General features: G+C 38.5%; 1 protein-coding gene across 1 annotated transcript in view; it reads left to right on the forward strand.

Annotated features, from left to right (window-relative positions):
• Positions 1–17564, forward strand: part of LOC134521473 (musculoskeletal embryonic nuclear protein 1) — a 44395-nt gene that overhangs the window by 21705 nt on the left and 5126 nt on the right. The window contains exons 4-9 of the mRNA XM_063347983.1: positions 1469–1590; positions 7717–7829; positions 8597–8674; positions 9493–9642; positions 10510–10620; positions 16634–16649. Of these exons, the coding sequence (XP_063204053.1) occupies positions 1469–1590; positions 7717–7829; positions 8597–8674; positions 9493–9642; positions 10510–10620; positions 16634–16649 (590 nt within the window). The remainder of the gene's footprint in view (positions 1–1468; positions 1591–7716; positions 7830–8596; positions 8675–9492; positions 9643–10509; positions 10621–16633; positions 16650–17564) is intronic.

A 17564-nucleotide genomic window follows, 5' to 3' on the forward strand; every position in this document is an offset into this window, starting at 1 on the left:
GTTGGCACATCTCTTCTCCCTGCTCCTGATGGCTGCCTTCCTCCTGTAGACTTACAGCAGCCCCTTGTGGCCTTAAAATGACTTGTGTAGACTTGTAATTGCCAAGTTTCCTCTGCCAAATACTAAACCTTGATTTTAATGTTTGTCTAATACAAAATTCATTAAAACTCTGATTTGACACACAACTATTAGAAAATAACTATTTTTTTTTTAGAAAGTTTATGGGTAAGTCTTTGCTGAAGCAAGGCATGTCCACTTCATTTTTATTTTTGAGCTGCTCTTAAATAGGATTTTGAGGGTCGGAACAACTCTTCCTTTACTGTTTTGAATGCTGCATGTTCTATCTTTGCTTTCCTCTTCCTGATACTATTTTGTCCACATGGATTTGTCACTGCAGTCAGCAGACGCCCACAGGTCTCTGGTTTGCTATTTTTATCCCTGCAGATAAGTTCCTATAAACTCTAGAGTTTACCTTAAGTATTTGAGTTACCAAGTCAGAATCTCAGTAACAGGGATTTACTATGTGTAAAATAGCTGGCTCGTTTTCAGCTGCTGTTCAGCTAAAATCAGTAATGGTAAATAAACCAAACTGACTTACAAAGTGCTCTGAATTTCAGTGGCACCATTTAATGAACCTAAGAATTAATTTGAAACCCACAGTAATCTCTAGTCTCTTGAAGAATAGGTAAGATCCCAGAAGCTCTTCTTGAAACAATGAAATTAGCAGTGCAGCAGTTGTGTGTCCATTGAGGGGTGGTTTCATTTGGTGGGCTTTTTCTGTGAAGGCTTGTTCCTGATTATTTCAAATGTTTATTGGACAAGAACTGAAGTGCAAGAAAGTAAATTGCTGCTTTTGCTAACGCTAATGAAGTTGAAATTTGGCCTAGATAGTGACTGTAGTCTCTAGGTGTGGAGTTCCACTGCTCATCCCTCCTTGTTGAGGCTACGAGGGGGCTCCCTTGAGCAAGAAAAACTGTCTAGTTATGCTGTCTTTCCCCCTGGGAATGAGAGTGTTTTGGGTTGTGTTTTTTACCTTCAAATTCCTTGAGGTGTCTTTAAGATAACTTCCCTTTTTATTCCTTTTTCCATTTATTCCTTTGGTTTTATACAAGTATACTTTTTCCATGCAGAATGAATTGAGCAACCGTGAAAAGGAAATCTCGTTTTAATTTAAAGGAGTAAAATGAATATTGGAGTTTATATAGAGTATGCATATGCACACACCAGAGTTCATGAAAACAGAAGTTGGAGCTTAACATTAAGGACAGAAACAAAATATTAAGACTGTTTTAAAACTATTTAAATTTTAGGGTAACTATGTAGTTACAGAAGTGGATAAATGATTATTCTTGATACTCTGGCTTCTCAGCATACATACCGATCTTTTATCAATTGTGGTGTTAAAATACACTGAACTTGCAGAAAATGGACCCTTGCTCCTTGTTCTCTCTTGCATTTTTCCTTTCAGGTACCTTATCAACTTCTTGTTAGATGCCACATTAGGAATGCTGTTAATCTACATCGGTATACGTGCAGTCAGCAGCATTGTGGAATGGCAGCAGTGGGAATCCCTTCGCTTTGGTGAATATGGTAAATGTTTCCATTCTTGCACTGAAATGATTTTCAGAATAGGAGCTCAGAATACTTCAACTCGTGGTTAACTCATCTTCAGGTCATTATACAATGATTATAGTGGTCATTTTAATATTTCACTTGTCACGAGGCTTCTGTTAAGTTCTCTATCTCAGCATGCACCTTCTGTGCTAGAAAGTTCAACGAGTCTCTAAGCATTTAGTGAGTTTGGAACAACTGCCTGAGTATTTATTTTTTAGGAGTGATTGAACAAATTATGATATTGGCTAATCTCATGGAAAAAATAACAGCATGATAAATTTACTCTGAAATACTTTTAAGTAAACGATAGCTGGAAGGTCATTTCCTATTAAAGCTTTCACTGCACCACATGCCGTTGTCTGAAGATACGGGCTAAGAGTTCTGCCAGCCCTCTTTAAACAACCACATACTTTCAGTGAAGAGAATGGCAAGACGGCCTGTGCTTGTCCTCAAGTAACAATCACTCAAACTCCTGCAAGTAGGGCTTGTATCATTGATGAAAAATGTGTGTGTCTTCTGTACAGGCTGAGGGATAGACTAGTGAAATCACTTTTACTTGAAGTTGTAGGTTTTTATCTTACGTTAGCTGCAGAAGTCCACTGATGTGCAAAAATTGTGGATTTGCAGATTCATTTGAGTAGCATACATACTCAACAACAACATTTAATTCTGTGCAACCTTTTATCTTCAGATTGCTTAGTCTGGCTGGTTGGGAATAGAAGTTCTGTGTGGATGCTAAAAATTGCATTTGAAGCTCCTTGAGATAGGAATGGGGGGAGAGGTTGCCTTAGAAGAGAGCTATGGCTCTTTATCATAGAGAAAAACAAACAAACAAAACCTATGGTTTGGGGAAAAAAAAAAGTTAAAATAATGTTTGCCTAACAAAGTAAAAGCTTTCATAGCAGTTTCATAATTATCATTAGTAGGTTTTTTTGGTTTTGCAAGTTTCTTTGTTTTTAATGATTCTAAGTGGCTGACGGAAGTAAGAATAAATAAATAAAGGCCTTGCCAAGGTGAAGTACTTTAAAAGCTTGGGAAGTTTACAGTTAAATCAAATAGTATTAATTGCTATATGCTTTAACGTCAGAGGTTTAAAATAGAGATGATGACAAGCATCTATCTCAGGAGAAATAACTGCCTATACCATTAGGGCATGTTTTTAGATTTATGTAGATTTAATGCGTATCTTTTAGGGTACAGATTATGACCATTTTAGCTGTTTAAATTGGCACTGCCACAGTCCTGTTTATCTGCTTTTTTTCCCACATGCCACAGTCCAATATTTCTACTCTTTTCCTTGGACTGGTCCACATCTGACTCTTCAGGGACCTGTTTCAGAGTGCTAAACCATCAGAAAATTCACCATATGTAGGAAAGTAAATAGTTCTCCAGATCAGTCCCCAGACTTGGGTCTCTAAGGGATTAGGTAAGCGCCAATGCCCAGGGAAGGGAAAAGGGCAAGGAAAGAGCTGAGGCGTGGCTGAGCTGTGCCTTCTGACTGAGCTTTGAGACCTATTGCCCAAAGTCCCTTTTTCTGATTGTTGGCTTGGCTTGAAGCCATTTAAAGATGTTTGAACAGCTTTCAGCCTGTATAAAATCGGCTTTCCACTCAGCAAAAAAAAAAAAAAAATTGGTGCATCTATTACAATTACAGGTAGGTACTTGTAATCATGTCAAATACTAGAATTTATTTCTTTTATTTCTAAGAGCATTCTGGTTTTTCTTGTCATCTGTTCCCTGCCATTTTAATGTCCTTCTAATGATAAGTGGTCTGTGTGGATGGGAAGATGTGGGGAGTATATTCGCTCTCCTGAAACTTGTCTTTGTCTTATTGACTTCCAAACTGAACCTGTTTTTAGTTTAGTTAGTTATGAGACATCTGTGACTGCAGTAACTAAGCTCTTAAAATCAACACATGAGCTTGTTACTTGTGTTATGCTGTGGAGGTGGTCTGCGACTGATCCATTACTGTCGTTTTGAGTTAGGAGATCTGAAATGCCTAAAATTGTTTATCAAGTATTTCTTCTCTGCGTGTGTATATAAGCAATGTATGAAATTATAGTGAAGTCCCCTTTATTTGTTCTTTCCAATATCAAATCATTTTATTAGTGGCTAACTTTTCTGTATCTTCATTAATGTGATATCTTGACCTTAGTGTGTTGGTTTTTTAATCGAGCTATCGTAAGGACTATTAAAAAGCATAGCGTAAATCTGTGTTTCTGTTAATCATGAGAGGCTTCTGGGATAGAGAGAACTAGAGAGCAGACGGAAGGTTATTAGTAATGGCCGTGCAGTGAGGTTAGACCCCATGTAAGAAATCTGTCTGAAAAGGACAAGTTGCATTGGATTGTTTGCTGCCCTCTTCTGTTAAGTACGACTGTTGTTGCTGAAAACCCTCATATTACCATTTCAGTTAAAATTTTTCACTTTGGCCCTAAGAAAACTCCTGTCTTACTTTTCATAAGATTTATTAAAATAATTAAGTAGGGTAGAAGAGGGGACTAAAATACAGTCCTAAGGGGTTGCAAGTGTGTTTAGACTTAGTATTTTGAAGTTAAATGTGGGTGTTTAGCATACATGGGTGGTGAGGTGTCTGCTCGTTGGAAGGTATCAGAGACTTGTGGTATTATATCTGAAGGAGTAAAGTCAAGTCCTCAGTTTTGAGATCAGTGTGATTTCAGTTTGTTTGCAAGTGTGGGAAAACAAACAAGAGCCCCCCTCTCCCTTCCCCCCTGCCCCACCCCCCCAAAAAAAACCCAAACCAAGTCTCTTCTTGTGATTGAGTGATGTTGTTTGTGTTTGTAGAGCCCAAATAATCGTTTGTCTCAAGTTAATTCTCACTGTGAGCTCATTTCCCTTCTTAGCTCTATTACTTGATCCCTGGTGATTCATTACTTGAAGCTGTCACAAAAATAGCAGTGTCCTGCTGGTTTTAAAAGCCTCTTCTTTATATGGAGGATAGTTTTTGAGCATAAATGCCTCAAGGAAAGAATGGATACCAAAATATCAGCATTCGTAAATGATTGCTCTTCGTACAGCATAACAGCACTGCACGCTGATTTACGAACAAACATGACACTCCCTCAAGGGCTTTTTTATGTCAGAATTTTTAAGTTTATTAAATTTGTCTTCACATTTCCAGGTTTGTATTTGCAGATTCATTACATCAGCAGTTGGATTTTAATAGAAGTGCAGAATCAGTTAGTATATTTGAGTATGTAAAGAGGAGAAAGCAGTCATGATCTGTACCAAAAAGAATGTTCCCGCGTTCTCCTTCCCTTCTTGTCTTAGGCTACTCTAGCTGCTGTGAGTAGAAAACAGGTGACTAAATCCCTCTTGGTGACAATGAACTCTCTTGGCACCTACATCGTGCTGCGCTCTCTTTGCTTGTCTTTGCTTCTCAGATGGCAAAGCTTAGAAATTGTGTTTGATGCATCTTTTCCCTCTAGCTCTTTGTTTGCAACTTGCAGAGCAACTTACAGGCGTATATGGTAGATAGCACTTACTTTAACAGTTTTTAAAATGTATTTTGGAGTAGTTATGTGAGTTGGCATTTTCGTAAAATTTCTCAGGATGCGAAGAACAGAGGGGGAGTTACAGGATAGAGGAATCACAGGTATTTTGTTCAGGAGCTGTCTATAAACGTGCTTCTACAAAGTGGTTGATGACAGTAGTATACAGTAGTATAGACTAGTTTTTCATTGCCAGCATTTTCAAAAAATGCTGGTACAGTTGTCATTGAGGATTCAAAATTTTTCAATTTCAGTCTTAATGTGCTTTTCATGCCGTAACAAGATTTCTACTGAATTGCTAGTTTATTCTAGACATGTAATTTATACATGACAGGTATAAAATCAGAATTCAAGAGAGACTGTCAGGCATTAGAAATGAAATTAGAGCTTTATGGCTTCAACATTAACTGTAAAGTTCTAATTTGAGTTTGTGTACTGATTCTTTGAACTTACAAATGTCCCAAATATTCTTGGGAACGCCCACTGGATGTGGGGATGTTATTAACTTCTACCTTTTCCCCTTGAAATGCATAGGTTATAAAATTCAAGGAAAAAAAATGGTTGGAAAGGATCTCCAGAGGTCATATAATCCACCCTCTTGCTCAAAGCAGGGTTAACTTCAAAGCTAACGTGGGTTGTTCAGGGAGGGTGATCCAGTCCAGTTTTTAATTTATCGGTAGTTTGAGATTTAAGAACCTCTTTGAATAAACCTGCTCCAGTGCTTAACCACTCGCATTGTGAAAGCTTTTTTCTTTTTTGTCAGAATTGTATGTTCACCCATCCAGTCTATGTCTATCTCTCCTCAGCTTTTCTACAAGGATGCTATTGGGAGACTGTCAAAAGACTTGGTAAATTCAAAGCAGACAGCATCACATCCCTGTTCTCCCTGCATGTAATTACAGCTGAGAAATAATTTTGTAGATGCAGTAGGGTACGCAAAAATCCTCACGTAGAATTTAAAATACACAACTTCTAATTTCAGTCATGCGCTAAAAAACCAGCACCCCTCCCCACCAAAACCATCACGGAACAAAATGTTCATTGGTGAATAGCACACAATGTTCTTAATACAGAGTTTCACAAATTTTGGATATACAAAATCTCACATGGCAGAATTGGAATAGATGCAAAATTGCTATAGCTGTCTTTGCTTTTAGGAATTAAATACAGATTTGAAAAGATCTCAGAATAAACTGGTAAAGTTGCAATGGTAAGTCTTTCTTGAGAGGTTTTCTTTATTTTTTTTCATATTTGCTAGTTAATGAAGAAAGGTAGAGAATGCTAACAAAAGTGTGGAGTATTGAGAATTAAATTTTAGCAATTAATTTCTAATTTAATTCAGGCCTTGTATCTTCAGAAGAATCGTGGTTGCTCAACTTCAAATTGCTGGTGTTTCCCCTTTCAAATTTTTTAACTTTTTTTTTTTTTTTTGCAACAGAAGCCATAAACTGTAGCATATAATTGTAAAACTTGAGCATTTTAACCATTTTCCTCTTGGACTGTTGAGTGTTGATCACAAGCTCTTACTGTAAAAACTAGTCTAGGAAGTTCTCTTTGGTTTGGGCTCCAGCCTGATTTATCAGTTTCTCTTCGTGGCATTTAAGTAGCAAACAGTAAGTCTCAAGGCTATTACCAAGTATTAATACTGAAAGCCTTTCAGAAATGTTCCAGAAAAGGAAGTAGCAACTATCCATTATGCATTACAAATACGTAAAGGCATCTGAATTTCCATGGCCCATTATTCATCTCCAGGCTAAAAGTTTTAAGCTGCCTTTGAAGAAGTTGCAGAAGACAATTGTGAAGACTAAAGAGCTAACGCCGTCCTCCAAAGCTTCCTTTTGCTTTAACCTCACCTACAAAGCTTCTTAAGCATACCAGTCCTCTTTCCCCTTTTTTCTTTTTTTTTTTTTTCCTTGCTTTCATAGACTGTAGTACTCTACGTAAGATTTTGTGTTCAAATATTTGTGGTCTTCATTCTGTCCTGTCAGATAACTTAAAGCACTCAAGTTTTCGCCCTGCCACAATGGGGTGCAGCAGAATTTCAAACCCTTTCAGATTGAAACTGAAATGTGATCTGAATTTTTTGTTCAGTTAAATTTTTCATAGCAGCTCTTGCACCTGTTGCTTCAATGATGATTGGATAGTAATGGTAACTAACTTTGTAGAGAGGATAAATATGTTTAAGGTAGCCTAGGGAGAATGGCAGAAATCATCACATTTCTGCTTAGACTGAAGGGAAAGATGTTTTTCCCTGGCTATGTTTCCATTAAGTTTTCCCTTTTATCAAACTAAATGCTTCATGATAAAGGATGAAAAATAACAATTTGATGAGAAACAAATGTCATGCAACTATATCTGTCTTTCATCAGATTATGTAGAACAGTAAGCATATAACCAGGGACTGCTGAATCGGATAAAGTCCTGTTATATTCTAACTGATGCTTTTGAAAGGTGGGGAAGGAGCAGCGCTAATGAAACTGGAGAAAGCACTTAGGGAGGATATAGGTGCCCTGCCTCTTCATACTGCTTTTCTAAAATGTTTACTGTGAAGTAAAATCAACCCTATGTCTGTATTGAATCTTTCTTGCAGGGGATCCAGTGCAGTGTGGTGCTTGGGTGGGACAGTGTGCTCTCTACATAATGATTATGACATTTGAGAAAACCATCATCATTATAGTGCTTCTTATACCTCAGTGGAAAGAGGTTTGTATTTTTACAGTGTTTTACAGACAAATGAATTTCCGGTGGAAGCTGTGAAGCAACAGACTTCTAATAGTGTTACTTGGTTTGGCTCAAGCATCGTAACTGTCTACAGTCAGTGCCATTTAACTGGGGTAGTGGCTGTTCTTATCTCCTTGTCTGACTGCTCTTGAAGCTAAAAAGTGGTTCTTCCTTTTGTTAAGTCGTTAACCCTTACTTAAAGCTATTTTGTATTCCTTCTTGTAGTATTTTAAAGAATTTTCTTTGCCTGGTCTTGTTGATAGATCTAAACTGTAGAATTTTAGTAATTTGCAATGGATTAGCGAAGCCGTCGCTGATGACCAGATAAATACTTATTTTGACAGAATCTGTGCAACGTAATATTCAAAGTGATGGTGCATGGTGTTATAACTCTGTCTTCTCCTTACTGTGTGTTTCATGAAACACTGGTCTGTTTAAATTTCCTAAAGATGCAACTTAAAAGAAGTTCCTGGGGAGCACATAGCTCTAAAATGTTCAAGATTATTCTAACGTAGCTCCTCAGACTTCTGTAAACAAAAATGGCAGAGATAAGTTTCTTGCCAGCCCCACCTACTTATCTGGGGTGATTTATAAGCTGTCATGAGTACTTGGCTTTTCTACAAAGCTGTCCTTTTTTTGTTCATACGAATTATTCTGTAGCATTAGCTAGTATGTGAACAACTGCACTTACTAATCCAGTTATGTGCACATGCTGCCATGATCTGAATGTAATCTTTTTCTTTTCACAGGTAGCTTTATTGAATCCTATAGAGAACCCCCAGTTGGAGCTGGCTATCGTCATGCTGATAGTTCCCTTCTTTGTTAATGTTAGTACAACTTGCACGCTTCTGTGAGATGTTTACTTGGATATCTTTCTGCCATGTGTTGATTAATTAATGTTAGTCCTTAAAGCACAGTGTGCCTTGATGCTTAATTAATTTTTAAAGGAGAAGGGTGTTAAAGAATGGATAAAATGTCTGGATATGTAGATTTTACAAAGCTGAAATCCATTTGAACTAAGTAACCAGGCTCCAGAGAGGTGCAGAAATGCCTCATAGACCTCTTTGGCCTGATGACTTCAGTACATTGAACAAAATGCTGACATAGAGATTATAAAATTACAATGAAATTTGCTTTAGGAAACAGTTGGTCTAAGGATAGCTGTACTGTGAAGTATCCCGTGTCTGACCATAGCTAATAGTGGCTGACCTATGATGGAGTAGAGGAAAAGGGCAAGTGTGCAATCATCCTTCCCAAAGTATGCTCTTCCAGCAGTCTGGGATTTAGGGACTAGAGCCAGAGAGGTGGTGGAGTCTCCGTCTCTGGAGACATTCAAAACCTGCCTGGACGCGTTCCGGTGCAGCCTGCTCTGGGTGACCCTACTCTGGCAGAGGGGTTGGACTAGATGAGCTCCAGAAGTGCCTTCCAACCCCCACCATTCTGTGATTCTTCTACAAAGGACTAAAGTAGCTATGTTCTCGATCATTAATGCAATGTGCAATAAGCCATGTGACTATATGCCTATACCTGTTTGGCCAATCCAGAATTATTGTCAAGTTTTCCTAATTCTATCCAAATACTGACCAAATGAACACATGCCACTCTGAAGAATACTGAACTGTCACTTCCCTCTTCTCTTTAACAGGCATTAATGTTCTGGGTAGTAGATAATTTTCTTATGAAGAAAGGGAAGACAAAAGCTAAACTTGAAGAAAAGGAAGCAGGACAAGATTCAAGAAATGGAAGTAAAGTCCGATACAGGAGAGCAGCATCTCATGAGGAGTCAGAGTCAGAAGTATGTAGAGTTAATTATTGCAACTGATACAATATCAATCCAGTTCATCCTTCATGACGTTAATTTCATTGTAACACTGTCAACTTAACTTTGATTGTCTTTGAACAGTAGTTAGTAGCATTTGCAGTTGAAAAACAGTTAGGAAAATGGCATTGTCGCACCACTCATGGTAGTGAATTTCCTTCCAGATGGGCAGGAAGACATAATGTATTTAAATGTCACAGGTGAACTGTTACAAATGCTTCTAAAAAAAACCCCACACAGAATACAAAACTAATAGGCAATTCTCATTGTGAGAGGAAGCTGGTGGAGGCAACTGGCCTGATTTTGGAGAAGTATGTACATCCTTGCCTTAGCATAATTTTATTCTAAATTATACTAAGTGGGCAGTTTTCAGTTCAGGTGGAAGATGAGTGGTATCTCTGAAGGTGAGTTGTTTTAGCTTTAGTTGGTTAATGTAACTTTTCTGTGTTATAGACAGTACTATTTGTATGGGGTTTTCTTTAATGAAATGACTGCCATATTACCAGTGTGGATAGAGAGCTTATATATTCTCTCATTTTAACAGCAAGCTGCCCCCACTGATCTGGAGGTGCTGGAATCACTTCTTTGGGTTTGGAGTCGGTGGTTGTAGTAGAGGTTAATACACATGCATCCTTCTTTGCAATTTACTGGAGGTTCCAGATAGGATGCGTGACGTTGTTTCATAGTCCTGGCAGTAAGTCCAAATTGTGTTCTGTAAGCTCTTTCTTGAGCAAGTAATAAGGTGCTTTGCAAGCATAAAAAAAGAAGTAAAAGGTTAAAAGCAGAATAAAGAAAGAGTGTGACTTTGATCCATGTTACTCAGAAGCTGTAATTTGTTTTTAGATCCTTATTTCAGCAGATGATGAGATGGAGGAATCGGACGCTGAAGAGGACCTGCGTAGACTGACCAACTTAAAGCCCATTAAGAAAAAGAAGCATCGTTTTGGTCTGCCTGTATGACACATTCCTTGACCTGTGTATGTGCAGGTTTCATGCAGAAACTTCAGTCAGTGGGTTTTAATGTTGCAATTGCATCTCCCTTTTCATACAAACTGACTTAAAGGCAAGGTCTACCAACAGAATGCGAATGGTTGGAAGACTTCCAGTTCAGTTGCACTACAGACACACTGACCAATTATGCAAGAATGTCTTTTCATCGTGTGTGAAAAACACAGCGTTGTTAAGGACCAGGCGCTGGGGGGATTTGTATCTGACATTTCAGAGAAGATCGTAGAAAAGAGATACAGTAATCTTTCACTTACGGTTACTGATGATACAGTTTAAGATGTTCTGCAAAACGCATCAGAATCAACTAAGTTAAAGGAGTGTGTTTTATTACTAAAACTGGCTTTTGCAGCATAATTCCTAGAGCAGAATAGTTTATGGTTACAAGCTGTAACTTAACGTTATTTTTTTAAGTACAAATGTTTACTTGCTACCAGGTACCTATGAAGCTAATAGGTGGAACAAAGATTTTTTTTTTTTCCAAGGCTCCTCAAATCTATTTGACTATTTTATATTTAAGTTATATTTTCATACAGTTGTATTTAAAGATTCTCTTTGTCAGAGAAAAGGGTGCAGTTCCCTTTTTTGTGCAGAACAGGTCAAAAGATTTGTAGTGAAAAATCTTATTTATCCTCATGTCCTGGTTTAAGACAAAGGGATTGCAAAGGGAAAAGCTCTCTGTCACTGCTGAAGTCACCAAATATCACTAAAAATGCAGTCCTAAGTGTGCTTTTGACCACATAATTTGAAATTACCTTTTTTATTAGGAGGTGGTGTTTGCATATTTGACAAACGTGCACTTTAGTGTATAACAAAACTCTGTTGTGATAGGTTATTCGTGAAATGAATAACGATGGGTGACTCTAATTATTTCCGTTTGTGCAAGTCTCTTGTGCATACCTCTCAAATGACCCAAAAGAGATGGAACATTTCTTCTACTTTTCCTTATATAGGGCCGGCGGTGCTGGACCGTGATCTGATTGAAACAGTTGTGCTACAGTATTGCAAATAATTCTGTCCCTTGGTTTTGTTGGAAAAGCAATCTTCTATTTAATGCATTTAAAAAAAAAAAAAAAAAATCTCCTGATTAATTTCCATAAAGTCTGATTATCCTTTAGTAGTGATTAAAAAAAAAACCCGAGAGGTATAATACAGTTGTTACTACAGAATTTCTGTGATTTTCAGTGTATGTCTTCTGATAACACATGCTGATCTGAAACCTAGCAGACATGTTTTCAGTGACATCCTTTTGCTTTGCGTATTTTCATAAATGATTGTTTCTGACAGCTTTCCTTAGTTAAACCTTGTGCAGGACAAGGCAATGTGTCAGAGGTGACAACAGACCTTAATTGCAAATCTGTTGTAGTATCTGAACATCGAAAATGTTCCAAGCCTTAAACCAAACAGTTTCATTGGAAAACTGCTCAGAACTTTTTAAGATTTTTTTACATTTTTTATAGATTTACTAGGTCTTAATGTGATTTGTTATCCAGACCACTTAAATGGGGTTCTTGGGCCTTAGTAAATACTGAACTGTGCGCTCCCGTACTTATTTTCACTATTCCAGCATTCCTTTTCACTGCTTGGCTGCTGAGGTGAACACAACGTTCTGAGACTTCAGGTACACCTCAGCATGTCCAGCCGGCTAGAGGGGACATTCTACCAAACCTAATGTTTGTGAGTTTAGTTGAGCCACTGACCTCCGTTACTGTGCACTGAAATGTAATAACTGCAATAAGTTTAAGTACTAGTGTTTCTTAGAATCATAGAATGGTTCGGGTTGGAAGGGACCTTAAAAATCATCTAGTTCCACCCTCCCTGTCCTGGGCAGGGACACCTCCCACTAGAGCAGGTTGCTCTTTTAGACTAAATCTAGAAATGAATGACAACGGAAGCTTGAGTTATTCTGAAATGGGGGAGGTGAGGGGATGGGGAAATGTCCCTAATCAGCGTTGTCTCTGTTCTAGGTTTTTTTTGGTTTTTTCATTGATTGTGTGACTTCTCTTGACTATTTACCGCTGGGCAGGCGCATATCTCCAAAAGCACAGTACTTCAAGGAATTCATTTTCATCAACAGAATAGTCTCATACAGCTCACTTTTCCAAAGGGATTTAAGAGCTAGCACTGGCTCTTGTCATAGATGTCAGCATTTATTTTTTTAGCACAGGATTTGTTCTATTTCAGATAGTGAAATAAAGCTATTCAACATGTGCTACATACCACTGCACAGCCATGGCTATCCTCGTCAACCGTCAGAGATAACTGAGCAGCGCACACAAATTTAACTGTACAAGCTTTCATTTTATCTTCCTTTTCCCTTTTCTTCTCCAGTTACTTAAATTATCAAAATTATTTCTAGTTCTAGTCTCATGTTTAATCTGTGAAGTGTCGGTATAAAACTATGGCCTTAATCATGTAAAAATATTTGTTTTGAGCAGACCTCAAACTTACTGACCAAGTACAAAACAGTGTAAAGCACTACGGAGCAGTTTCTTGAAGATGGTTATAGCAAAGCTATATGAATGCCTAATTTTTCATGTCTTAAGTGCTTAAATGTCACTTGGTTTGAGATTTTGATATGCCTAGTGAGATGATGTAGTAAAGCACTATGAGCCAAAGAGACAGGAGTATTTTAAATACCACAGTAGTAACAGGAGGAGCATATCTTCACAGGGGGACAAAAAAACATCTCTAACTTTCTCTACTAAGATAAAAATTTTATTCGCTACCTTAGCCAAATAACAAAAATGGGGTTTTTTTCTGTTCATTTTTTGTTATCATGTGAAAGAGATGGAAAATGTAAAATTGGCAGTTTTCTCCTTGCAGAAGGTACAAGTAGGACAGGTGCTCTTGGCTGAAGAGCTTGTATGTGTGAGAAGGAAGTATGTGCCTAGTGCTTCACTATGTCTTACTGGTCGTTGAAATGTATTGGCAGTACAGTCCGAAATAAATCTTTTGTAAAGAGTTGATCCAGTAATAATATTACATTGTGACAACATTTGCATTGTCCTCAAATTGGCACTCAGAATTTAAAAAAAAAAAGTGATTCTGTTTAATGAAAACAAGCTATGTAGTATAAGCCAAAGTAAGAGAAAGGGATTGTAACTTAGAGAAGAGACACAGAAGTATTGGTGGAGATGAAGTTTACCACAAATGGTCAACCTAAATGTATTAACTGTTTCTAGTATGCGACCTGTGATGCATCTGCATAAAGTTAAAACACCGGTGTTGTCTAATTACATGGTTTTCAAGTTCCGGCTTTAATATGTTCAGGTCCCCTTGTCTTACTTTAAGTAGGTAAATGCTGTATGTTAATGTTGCTAACTAAAATGTACTATAGCTTTTCTTCAGGGAAAACTCAGAAATTGAGTTGCAAATTAAAGCAATGCAAAGTGACGCCCTCTGGCAGGCGTCTGCCCCGGTTCCAGCTGCGCCTGGGGAGGGAGATGTGGGTTCACGCGCTCTGCTGAGGGCTGAGCATCACAAGGAATTTCTGCCACTGTGCTTGACTAACCCATGTTTGCAACTTTGCTGTGCTTTTTACAGGAGAAACCAGTAATGAAAGCGAGTAAATTCAGCCACATCAAGTCAGAGTAGATCTACAGCATAGGCGTGCAAACTTTTTTAGGTAAAGTTTCCAGTTCAATTACTGAAAATGACTACTATGGTTTTACAAAGTAAAACTGCAGTATCTTTAAAAAAGGGACTCTTTTGTAGGTGTTTTTGTCTTGCGTGGGTATCCGTCTCAAACTGAATGTTGGGTTTGTTTGTAAGTAAATTCAGAGTATAGCCTATGTGAGCAAAACCAACAGCTGTATTCTGCTGCCCTCTGTTTGGACCATATTGTTTAATCAGTGGTGTTACCTTAAACTTTTAAGGGTATCTGATGTAATTACATTGTATAATGGTTTACAATAAAGTTTGACTTATTACAGATTTGTACACGTGTTTTATACTTGTTCTGTTTAAAACTATGCGTGTTTCAATGTTTGTAATGTGCCGTTGTGGGAAGCGGGTTTTGCTACGGAACTGCAGCTCTAATTTTTTGCACTCTCCTGTGCAATATATATTAATTTCATGTATATTTCATAATATATGAATTTCAGTATATTCATTTACCTTAGTAGCAAGTCCCATTTCAGTTGGAGGGAACACTGTTAATTAGCAGATTTTGTTTACGACTGTCAGAATGCTTGCAAGCTCTTCTCGGATGTGTTCCCTGAGGGAGGGTTTTTGCCCTCTGCGTGTGCGCATGTGGATAATAACCATCTGTATTTTCATATTGAAAATAAAACCTTCGGTGTGCAATCTGAGAACTCCTGAGATGGCAGAACATTGACCTGAGGCCTTCTGGAGTGTTAAAATGCTTTAACCACGCAGCTGATTATCACAGCCTGCTTTCGGCTTTTCAAGCAAAGCCAGACCTTTTGGTCGTTGGCAACAAGAACTTGTAAACGTAGAAACTTTTGAATTTCCCTCCAGTGTCCTGCTACTTGGCAGAGGCATGGCCTAATTCAATAACTTATTAACCTTTTTTATCTTCTTTTCCTCTTCTGATTTGCTTGCAGCAGGTAGCAGAAATGCAAGCTGAGGGAAGATGGCTGAGGATCCTGTTGAGAAGTTTGCTGGTGCAGTGCCTTGTATCACAGAACTTGGGCAGTACCTCCTCAGAGAAAGAAAAGGGCCACGGGGGGATGTCTAGTTGTAGAACCAAGTAGCATCTCTCCCCTGTCTCCAGAGGGGCCACATGCTGGAGATGACCAGTGTCTTCCCTGCTTACTTTAGTCTCTGCTACCTTCCAAAACCATGCAAAGGGGACAGGGCAAGCAGTGCTGGTTGTTTTCCGTCTGACGAAGACATCACTCCTGCGTGCTATCTGTGTAGTGCAGACTTGGATCTTAAACTCCAGGGAAGCAGCTTCCTTGATTACCCAAGTGCCTGCAGCAAGCACTTGGCCTTCCCTTATACCCAACAAAGTGAGTGTAACCTAGCTTGGGTTTTTTCTGCTTTGCTGGGCAGAAAGATGCTGTCGTCTTCTCCAGGTTCCCTGGAGGTATGGCAAGGTATCTACCATCAGTTTTCCGGAGTGCTGGAGGAGTGAGGCGGGACCGTGGAGGACAGGAGCTGGCTCACTGTGAAGCTGTAACATGACCATGTGCAGGTGATCGATTTTTTTCGTTTTGTTTTTTTTTTCAGGCCACACATAGTGAAAGGTTGATACCTTTACGCCAGAATACAGTAGAAATCCTGTTCTTACTGAGCTGCTGTTGCTGTCACCCCTTCTATCTTGGTAGGAGCAGTTTAGTGTGTTCTGCTGGGCTGGACCTGCACAGTATCAATCCACTACTACCTCTAACTCCTCCATAATGTTTGCCCATTACTTACCATCTACTACACACAAGCAGCCCTGTACCCGCTGCATCCTTAAAGGGAATTCAGGGAATAATCTTCAACATATGAAGCCTGTCAGTCCAGTGAGGGATGTTAGCAGTTTGCTGGAGGAGAAGTCAAATCTTCTGTAAGATCTGTGTCTCCTGGAGATCACAGTGGCCAGACGTGTGCGCGTTCACTACTCCATGGTCATCGCCACACTTTAGCTGCAACCCTTCCATGTTGCAGTGGAATATAAGAGGGTTAACTTGCATTTTTAATAGCCGTTATTAAATAAATGAGCCTATCTTGTGTTCATGTGCCATTTAACAGATCTCAGGACCTCAACCAGGCAAACAGGATTTCTACTCTGAAATGTAAGTAACTGTAGATTTAGATTGGTTTTTTGTAAGGAAAAATTAGCCCACAATCTGTAAGAGGAAATGGTTGTGCTGCTTGTTCAGAATTGGTTTAAGAAATGTGTAATCAAAGAGAACAGAATTGTCCAGGTTATGGGGGATGTCTTAGAAACTTCAGGATGTATTGTCTAGCTCTGCAGGTGCCTCACCTCCTACCCCCGAATGGCATGCAGGCCAAAACACAACAAGGTGTTTTGATTTTGTTTGTATAAACTAAAATGCCATGAAAGCATAACTGTTGCTTTTGAGTGAGGAACATGTAGTACAAATTAAATGAAGCAATTTTGAAAGCTGAAGGGAAAAAATAGTTCAGGATTCTAAATGTTTGCTTTAAACGTGCAGAATTTTATTTCCCTGTTTTAATAGATAGCATCAGAATAGTGACACTTACGGGACCGTATAGAAACTTCTTAGTAGAGAAGGAGAGGTGTTACTTTGTACAACAGAAAAAACCCCTGCTGTTCTTCAGAAACGTTCCCTCCAGTTTACAAAGCTGTGCGTTTAAAATAGAAATTCAACGTAAGGAATGGCTAAGTACATAACATCCAAACTGCTTCTTAACCTACAAATAATTCCCCTGATAGTCATGTAAATGAAAGCATCTTCTCAAGCCTGGAAAGAGTTCAGCTTAAAGGCAAAATGGGCACCCGGAGCCTGTTCACAACCCACAAATCCTGATCGTATGGCGCTAGTGCTATGCTATTGGTGTCGTGTTTTCATAGTGAAAAATACCTCTTTTATTTTACCTCCTGTGTTTCTCTCTGTAGCCTAAACAAAACACAGGCGGAGCTCGAGAAAAGGCCAGGGCAGATTTCTACCACTACAAGGGTCAGTATTTCTAGTAAAAGACGTTTGGAGGTCTGTCACGTCTGACTTTCTCGTATTAACACACCTGCCTGGAGTCTTGGTTTTTTGTAGTTGTTGAGTATGATCACAGAAGCTGATTATTTTTTTTTCTGCATGATGCAAAAAAAAAAAAAAATTATAAAAGGGAAACAACCTCCCACCCAACACTCTCCCAGTAACAAAAAGTACAATTCATGCTTAGAGTTTATTGTGGGTTTTTCCTACTTAATTAAAAAATTGTTAAAAGTTCTGGAAAAA

This window comes from Chroicocephalus ridibundus, chromosome 10 (assembly GCF_963924245.1).
Source record: "Chroicocephalus ridibundus chromosome 10, bChrRid1.1, whole genome shotgun sequence".
Classification (NCBI taxonomy): domain Eukaryota; kingdom Metazoa; phylum Chordata; class Aves; order Charadriiformes; family Laridae; genus Chroicocephalus; species Chroicocephalus ridibundus.